At 40.6% G+C, this 9,948-nt stretch overlaps 1 protein-coding gene across 1 annotated transcript; it reads left to right on the forward strand.

Annotated features, from left to right (window-relative positions):
* Nucleotides 1-298: 298 nt before the first annotated feature.
* LOC146617972 (5-hydroxytryptamine receptor 3A-like) lies at nt 299-8,511 on the forward strand. The gene is made up of 9 exons (XM_085373549.1): nt 299-353; nt 930-1,090; nt 1,195-1,239; nt 1,605-1,711; nt 3,911-4,080; nt 4,241-4,401; nt 4,898-5,108; nt 5,627-5,836; nt 8,207-8,511. The coding sequence occupies exons 1-9, from the start codon at nt 299-301 to the stop codon at nt 8,509-8,511; spliced, it is 1,425 nt and encodes a 474-aa protein (XP_085229675.1).
* The last annotated feature ends 1,437 nt before the right edge of the window (nt 8,512-9,948 follow it).

Here is a 9,948-nt window from a genome sequence, read left to right on the forward strand (position 1 = left end):
AAAAAAAGCTGTCACAACAGTCATCATGTGATTGACTCATACGGAACAAATCCAAGTGAAGATGATAAGTGATAAAAACCTGCTTTGAATCCAAACACTTGCAACAATGTGTGGATGGACGCGTGCATCAGGTACGTGTGTCACACTGCAAAGTCAATATTAGTTTCTGAAGGTGGTTACTGGTTTCACCTGCGCATCCTCACAGCTTTATCTGTATGTGACGGCACCCAAGCTGTTGTAATTTAGAGTATCAGCCACTTGTCATGTTAATAAGGGCTAAATAAAGCTGAGACAGAAAATGGCCGGTGTGAAAGCTGCTGAGCTGATCGTCATCTGTTTCATGTTGCTACAAGGTAAGGCAAGAAAACATTTTATCAACACATTTCACAACAAAGAAAGCGACAGCAATGTGTTGATTTACTTCCTGCACAGTCGTAACACCTTACACATATTTACTAATGTATGAAGGATTTATTAAAATTTAGCATTAAAACTTCCTGTAAGAAAAACAAACCTAACTTTGAGACTAAAGTTAAAGTATTGCCTTCATTTCTTTATACGTGATATACATGCAGATTAATACATAACAGAGAAGCTAAATGGTTAAATGTTTAAAAACTTTCCCATCACTATTATTTTTGTCATTAATTTTCAAACAAAGGAGGTCATTCAGTTACATCTATCTCAATAAAGGGCAGCACTGGATCTGCTTTTATTTTTCAGTGTTTTCAGTACAATTACATTTTCATTACAAACAAAAGAAACGAGTAAACACACTCGGCTCTCACGTGTTTACCCGCTGTAATAAAATAAGCATCTGCTGCACTAAAAAAAAAAATACAAATGGAAGAACTGAGCCTGCGTGTTTTCATGTTCAAGCATTTAACATAATGGTACGTTTAATTTGCTTGTTCTCTTCTTGATCTCAGGCTTTGTGGCGGCTTTGAACTGCACCAGCCCAACTCCTGCTGCCCTGTTTGATGAACTCACAAATCATTTGTTCCCTAACAAACTGCTGCGTCCTGTCGAAACCTTTGCAAAGCCAATAAACATATCCATCAGCATAACAGTGGCAGGAATTTTAGGAGTGGTGAGTCTACACAGCTTATACACAAAATATTAACATCATGTCATCTATGTGGAACTAATAATCCTTATGACTCTAATATACTTTCTAATGTTACTCATCTTTAGAATGAAAAATCCCAAACACTGTCTTCAGTCATATGGCAGGTCCTGGTATGTTTTGAACAGCTCTCAGAACTAATACAATAATGTCACATTTCTTATATGATTATACTGACATTTTGTAAATTATTTCTGTTGCAGCTATTTGTATTTTCAGCACAATGAACCAATCCAGAGCGATCATAAGAATGAATCAAAATGTTTGGCCACTGAATTAATACATAAAGAATACATTACTTGTTATTTTAGATTTCCTTAAGTCTGTAACAGTAATTTCAAATATTTATTATCACTTGGGAACTTTTTCTTACAGTCTAACATGACTTAATGCCAGATGTTGTGTTTCCCTGTTTCAGCAGTTAGCATGATAGCTGTAGTGCTGTGGAACAGTTTTGCTGTTGTTCTGTTTAATGTAGGAGTGGGATATCGAAGGACTGAACTGGGATGAGAAGGAATGTGCAGCTAAAAGAGTTTCGGTTCCTCGGGACAACCTTTGGGTCCCAGACATTCACTTAAAACAGCTGTAAGTTTAATGAATTTTCTAAATCAAGTCGAAGAAACTAACTTTTAATTAAAACACTAAAAATGTCAGAAATGACAAAGCAGTCATGAGAGACATCGCCGTCCACAACTGAGCTGGGAGACCAACACTTGCTCTGTAAACAGAAAGTGGAAGAGCAGGTTTTCTTTGCTAAGGAAGCTTACGTCCTGATGAGTGCAGTGTACTTTGCTGTGGTCTGCTGGGGGAGCAGGAGATAAATAAACTAATCAGGAACCCCGACCACCCTCTGCACCACCTACTGGACAGGCTGCGACATTTATTTTCAGTGTTGTTCAATTCAAATTTTATTTATACAGCGCCAAATCACACTTTATATTGTAAGGTAGACCCTACAATAATACATACAGAGAAAAACCCAACAATCATATGACCCCCTATGAGCAAGCACTTTGGCGACAGTGGGAAGGAAAAACTCCCTTTTAACTCATTCACTGCCAGCCATTTTCAAATCAGGTAACTCCCCACTGCCAGGGTTTTTGAGCATTTTTACTCATTTTTGAAGAGCCACAGAAAACTGTGTGTTATGATCATATAAACGCTGAACCTACCAAAATGAAGAACAGACTCTCTTCTTTCATCCAAAAAAAAAGCTTGTTTCTACCATTTTCCATTCTTTAGTAATCAGCTGTAGAAGAGAGGTGGGTTCCACCAAAAATGCCTGTTTTGACCAAAAAAAGGGAGAAAATGAGCTTTTTGTGAAAAATACATTTCAAGCAGAAAAGTGCCTTTGACACTAATATTTCTTGCTTTGTGACACCTCTAACATATAAAATAGTTTTTCACTTCTATAAAACAGAAATAACACTGAGAAAGGTTATGTTTTATCAAAACAATTTATTTACAAATATATGAAAAAATAAAATTCACTGACAAGCTGCCCGAGGTTGTATTCTGGCCCCTCCCATTGAAAAACGTAATTGACGTCTATAGACGTCAATGGCAGTGAATGAGTTAACAGGAAGAAACCTCCAGCAGAACCAGGCTCAGGGAGGGGCGGGGCCATCTGCTGTGACCTGTTGGGGTGAGAGAAGGAAGACAGGATAAAGACATGCTGTGGAAGAGAGACAGAGGTTAATAACAGATATGATTCAATGCAGAGAGGTCTGTTAATACATAGTGAGTGAGAAAGGTGACTGAAAAGGAAAAACTCAATGCATCATGGGAATCCACCTGCAGCCTATGTCTATTGCAGCATAACTAAGGGAGGATTCAGGGTCACCTGATCCAGCCCTAACTATATGCTTTAGCAAAAAGGAAAGTTTTAAGCCTAATCTTAAAAGTAGAGATAGTGTCTGTCTCCTGAATCCAAACTGGAAGCTGGTTCCACAGAAGAGGGGCCTGAAAACTGAAGGCTCTGCCTCCCATTCTACTTTTAAATACTCTAGGAACAACAAGTAGGCCTGCAGAGCGAGAGCAAAGTGCTCTAATAGGGTGATATGGTACTACAAGGTCATTAAGATAAGATGGGGCCCGATTATTTAAGACCTTGTATGTGAGGAGCAGGATTTTGAATTCAATTCTGGATTTAACAGGAAGCCAATGAAGGGGGGGAGGGGGGCAGCACGGTGGCACGGTGGTTAGCACTGTTGCCGCACAGCAAGAAGGTCCTGAGTTCAATTCCACCATCAGGTCTTTCTGTGTGGAGTTTGCATGTTCTCCCCGTGTTTGCGTGGGTTCCCTCCGGGTACTCCGGCTTCCTCCCACCGTCCAAAGACATGCAGCTTGTGGGGATAGGTTAATTGGATAATCCAAATTGCCACTAGGTGTGAATGTGAGTGTGAATGGTTGTCTGTCCCTATGTGTTAGCCCTGCGACAGACTGGCGACCTGTCCAGGGTGTACCCCGCCTTTCGCCCTATGACAGCTGGGATAGGCTCCAGCGCCCCCCGCGACCCTGAAAAGGATAAGCGGAAGCAAATGGATGGATGGATGGATGGCCAATGAAGGGAAGTCAAAACAGGAGAAATCTGCTCTCTCTTTCTAGTCCCTGTCAGGACTCTTGCTGCAGCATTTTGGATTAGCTGAAGACTTTTCATTTAGTTTTTAGGACATCCTGATAATAATGAATTATTGTTCTCTTACACTCATCACCTGATTTGAATATATTGTTTTTCATATATATTTTTTCAGTGTTTTATTATTGTATTCTGTTCTATTCCAGCCTGGACGAAGCCAGCTCTACCAAAACTCCCTATGTCTACTTATATAATACAGGTCATGTATATGATGATAAGCCCATCACAGTGGTCACTTCTTGCCAATTGGGAATCTACACCTTTCCCTTTGATATCCAAAACTGCTCGTTGACCTTCGGATCATATATACACTTTGGTAAGGCTGCCTGAAAATTTAAAAAAATAATAATCTCAAAGAGTCTTAAAAATTATTTTTTTAAACTCTAAAACATCCCTATAGAGCATCCATATTCTGATTTTAACACAAAACTATGTGCTAATATGCAAATAAGCAAAAGTCTTGAATGTCACTCTAGCTACGGATATTCAGATGATTCAAGGCGCCACAGCTGAAAAGGTCCTGAAAGAGTCCCAAGATGTGATAGTAACCAGTGGGGAGTGGGAGCTGACAGATATAAATATTGCCGATTCCAGCCTGCATTTAGACAGTGGAAGCTACTCTGAGATCACATACTATGTAAGCGTGTTTTTACTGACTTTTTCATCCTTCTGATAATTTATTTTGTACTGTTATAGCTGATCACACTTTATTGTTTAATAGTTCCTAATTATGGGAAGCCTTTATAAACCAGTCGCTATCATATTGAACATGTTTGTCGTGAGAATGAAAGTAAAGTAAAATCAGGTGCAGATGATGCATGAGTGAAACATAAAGAAACTGAACTGTGCTGTGGTGGCACAGGACAGCAGGGATTACGTCCAGCATTTTGGAAGTAGTTTCCGTTTTAAAAGCTTCATTTCTAATATTTGATGTAATGAGACATCTCATTTATTGACCAAAATTCTGAAGCAGTTGGTAAAAACTAAGTACATCCTATGATTCAGTGACTTTAGCAGCAACAACTTGATGTAATCATTTTCTGTCAGTCACATCGCTGTAAAGGAAAAAGATTGATTGATGCATACAATCTAACAAAATTCTTACAGGTTTAATACTTTTGTCTCTTCCCAAGATCGTGCTAAGACGGAGACCAATCGCCTATGTGGTCAACCTCCTGGTCCCCAGCTGTTTCCTAATCACAGTGGACCTCTTCAGTTTTGTGCTGCCCCCACAGAGCGTGGACAGATCCTCCTTCAAGATGACACTCATCCTGGGCTACACCGTCTTCCTGCTCATAATGAATGACCTGCTGCCTGTTACCGGGGAGAAAACACCGCTCATCAGTGAGTGTACATAAATGTAGTATCGGCTGCATAGTTCTTCTTTTGAAGAAATACACTGTGCTGTATTTATACACTTAAGGAGGTTAGAGACAGTGTTTCTGAAAGACAATACAGTGTCCTTTGGATTATGAAGGGTTGAATTCAAACATCTGTGGAACAGACGTCTCGAAATCAAATTTTCACCAAAACTGTCAGTTCCTAAAAAAACAAGTTTTCTAAACTGTGAAACTCTTCACCGAAGTACATTTTGCAAAACTGGATGATCCCGATCAGTGTCAACTTGCCAAAAGGCTCCACCTACTAAAGACACATTTATTCTTGGGGTGTGGGGTTTTTTTTTTAGCTCTAGTTGTCATGTCAATGACACACAGCAAGATAAGGCATCTATGGCTGTAATCCAGACATTTCTTAAACACGATGGTAACTAAGACTGAGAAAGAGAATATGAGCTCACATGTGAAAATGATTTAATGAAAACTGTTCTGAGTTCTTCCTGTCTTTGGTGCTGTTTCCTGCAGATGTTTTCTTCTCCATCAGTCTGGCGCTGATGGTTGCCAGCCTGTTGGAGACGCTGTTCATCACAAACATTCAGTACAAGCCCAGAGAGTACAGCGCAGTGCCTCACTGGCTCAGTGTCCTCGTGTTACGTTATCTAGCTGTTCTTGTTTGTATCCCTCCAAAGCAAAAGAGCAACCGAGTCACAGTCTCCCTCAATCCATCTCACAAAGGTACGTTATTATTTTTATAGTCCCGTTATTACTAGAAGATTTTGTTAAGAGCCCAAGCTGAAGAAACAGCTGTGGCCTGTATTGACTGTAGTGGACTATGTGTTAGGTTAAACAACATAATGCTGGCATTATGGCTGAGGATTGTGTGTTCCAGCTATAGGGAGATCACATTCCTGAGCCCCCCTGGGAAAGTCTATGCCAGGGTGCCGGAAAAGAGAGTCCGTTCGTTAGTCGAACCTCGGATGCAGGAGGAACAATTTGGTTTATGTTTTGGTTGGACCAGCTGTTTACCCTCTCGAGGATACTCGAGGTGTATGGGAGTTTGCACAACCAGTCTACATGTGTTTTGTGGACTTGGAGAAGGCATTCACCCATGTCCCTGGTGAGATGTTCCGCAGAAGTATGGGGTGTCTAGCCCCGTTGATACAGGCCATTCAATCCTTATAAAAATGTTGCAGGAGCTTGGTCCGCATAGCCAGCAATAAGTCAAACATGTTTCTGGTGCGTTGGACGCCAACAGTGCTGCCCTTTGTCACTGAATCTGTTCATAATCTTTATGGACATAATATTTAGGCATAGCCAAGTGGCAGAAGGCTTCCACTTGGGTGGCCTCAGAATTTCATCTCTGCCTTTTGCAGATGATGTGGTTCTGTTGGCTTCATAAAGTGACGGCCTCCAGCTGGCACTGGAGTGGTTTGCAGCTGAGTGTGAAGAGGCAGGATTCAGAATCAGCACTTCCAAATCTGAGGCCATGGTCCTCAGCCAGAAAAAGGAGTGCCCACTGAGGGTCAGGGACGAGTTCCTGCACCAAATAAAGGAGTTTAAGTACACTCTAAAATGAAAGCATAGTACAAATAAGCAATTGGAGTTTTAAAAAACAGGATGGAATCAATTTCTTTTATGCAACGCGATGATGGCTGCATGTGTTTCTTTGCAGGTAACCAATGATTTCAAAAATGACCCTCCTTTTAACAAATCCAGTCCGCTATTTTAACTCAATAAATGAGTAATAATAATGATCTCCAGCCTTGTGCTCATCAACATTCTCATCTGAGTTAACAAGAAGATTGTGGAAATGATGTCAGCAGATCCTTTTATGGCAGCGATGAAATGCAGTGGAAATGCAGGTTTTTGGAATGACGTTTATTTTCATGTCAAAAAGGACTTTGCAATTCATCTGATCACTCTTCATAACCTTCTGAAGTATTCGCAAATTGCTATGATAAAAACTGAAGAAGCAAACTTTGTAAAAAAATATTATTTGTGTCATTTTCAAAACTTTTGGCCACGACTGTATCTCGTGGTCTTGTTCACGAGTGAGAGGAGAGGGAAGCTGGAGATCTACAGACAGATTGGTGCTGCGACTGTAGTGATGCGGAGGCTGTACATCATGTTGAAGAAAGAGCTGAGCGTAAAAGCGAAGCTTTCAGTTTATCCATCGGTGTACGTTCCCACCGAAAGAGCAAGATACAAGTGGCAGAAATGAGCTTTCTCCAAAGGGTGGCTGGCGTCTCCCTTAGGGATAGGGTGAGGAGTTCGGCCATCCGGGAGGGGCTCAGTGTAGAAACACTTCTCTTCCTCTTTGAAAGGAGCCAGTTGAGGTGGTTTGGGCATCTGACAAGGATGCCTCCTGGGTGAGGTGTTCCGGGCATGTCCGACTGGGAGGAGGCCCTGGGGCAGATCCAGGACACGCTGGAGAGATTATATCTGTCAGCTGGCCTGGGAACGCTTTGCTGTTTCTCTGGACAACCTGGAGGAGGGGGCCGGGCAGAAGGAGGTCTGGGCTTCTCCGCTTAGGCTGCTGCCACCGTGACCCGGCCCTGGATAAGTTGAAAACCATGGATGGAGGGATGCAAGAAGAATAAACGAGTTGAAAGTTTCTCCTTCACTGAATTATATTAACTTGTACCAGAGAGCCAAACCACTGAGAGCTTCAAGAACTAATAGAAGGATTTTTAAGGCAAATCTGTGTGTGTGTCCTGGGAGCCAGTGAAGTGACATAAACGCTTGGGTAATGGTTATATTTGCCTATATGCAAGAACTCTGATGATGGTGTAGTCCTACAAACAGAGCGTTACAACAGTCTGACCCGTTCGATATGAACGCATGAATCATTTTCTCGCAGTCAGTTCGAGGTACCAATTTTTTTTAAAACTTGTAAACAATTTGATCCTGATGAATCTGGACACGTAAACTTTAGGTCACAACTCTCCACAGTCATGCCACGTATCTCTCAGCTGAAAAGTACGTTATGCTTATCCTTATTTAAGCCGGTAGTAATATAGTCAAGTCGATTTTAATCACCATCTACGACTTAAGAAAAAGTAACCACTTTTTGTGGTCTCAGGGTGTTTTGTTTGTGTTTCACAGCACCATCAGCGAACACCAGCGCCACAAACCTCTCCGACCATCAGAGCATCTCAGATGTTACACTTTCAGCTTCTCTGGACTCTCCGGACCCAGTTCTGGAACAACTGAGGATGTTAGGCAGAGAGCTCACAGCCATCCGAGTTCAGATGGACAAATACTGTCAAGAGACCAAAGCCACGCAGGAGTGGGAAATGATCGGGACAGTGATCGATCGTCTGCTGTTTGGCTTGTACATCATCTTCATTTTTGTGAGCTTTATCACAATAATAAGCATCTGGATATGGAATAATTCATTTGCTACATGATTAGATCAAAAACTGCATCACATGGATTAGTGCCATGGCAATCTTCACTTCACGCATGCACTTGACCCCGTGCTGATTCCTTATTTGTTTGCATATTTGTCACACATACATGTTTCAGATCAAAGGAATTGATGACCTGAAACATTTTAGTGTGACAAATACACAAACCAAGAGCAAAGAGGGCATGAGTTAGATTTGCTGAGATCAGGAATTGCAGCATTATTTAGTATAATGAAAATAGCCCTGCTTCTGTTATCTGCATTTCATTCCTGTAATCAAAATAGCATCAGTTAATGAGCTGTAAGGTAGCTGGCCTTGGCAAACTCTGCATTTTACAGTCACAAACTGTGGTTTACTGTATCCTGACACTATTTACTGGAGCTTCCCCCCCCCCAAACATATCAGTAGCCAGAGAAAAATAATGAAAGAGGGACACATTCATAAACTTACAGGCCTCGGCTTACATCCAGTAACCATCATTTTCCTTGCAGATCAGAACCTTGAACACATTTAGACTCTAATGCCATTAATAGAAGTTGTACTTGTCTTTAAGATTCATTAGCAATTAAAACTATTACAACTATTATTGTATTGTTTTTCAATTTCATGGGTTGTGGTTTACCTGCATAATCATAAACAGCAATTTGTGACAAAGAAAATAAATACATGAGACATCAGCTTCTGTGACAATGAAATGTAAGCGATGGTTTCAGCTCTGCTACTTAAACAGCTTGGCATCGAAACTGAGTAACTAAAAATTACATTTTATGACAATTAAAGCTGCTTCAGTTTGAGGTTATACCGCCACCTCGAGCACTCCACATGTTGGGTTGGGCCAAGCCTGATTAGTACCTGTACGGAGACGACTGGGAGCAGGCTGTCCACCGATCAGGTTTGATTTGCAAACCACTTCAGTATTGAACCCCAAATTTGCTCCAAATGCATTCATCAGTGTGACCGGATATCACCTAAGGCAATCATTTCCAATCACCACACCAGCAGAAAATGAAGACTTTCAGCTGGGTTTTCATTTATTTTGATTTTCTGATGACTTGATTCTTCATTAACAGCTTCACTTTTGCAAATTAGGATTTTTATTTTTTTTTTTTAATTTATTTTAAATAGATCAAAAATGAAAGTAGCCCCCCCCCCAAAAAAAACAAACAAACAAAACAGCGATTAATTTTTACGGATTTATTCATTTTTAAAATAACTTGGCTTTATTTTATTAGTTCAGTTTCTTTTTCATGGAAGGACTCCAAAATTATCATAATCAGAGTTTTTAAACAGAAAAATCTATGAGATTTTGGAGCCACTTCCAATGAAGTTTTCCTATAGACTCTTATAGAAATCAAACCAAAATGATAATCGTTTGATTCACCGTATAAATAGGATTATGGCTTATTAAAGGTTCAGAAGTGCAACATTAAAAATTAT

The sequence above is a fragment of the Diplotaxodon limnothrissa genome, linkage group LG15 (genome assembly GCF_057381915.1).
Source record: "Diplotaxodon limnothrissa isolate DT_005_m linkage group LG15, D_limnothrissa_male_GT1.1, whole genome shotgun sequence".
NCBI lineage: Eukaryota > Metazoa > Chordata > Actinopteri > Cichliformes > Cichlidae > Diplotaxodon > Diplotaxodon limnothrissa.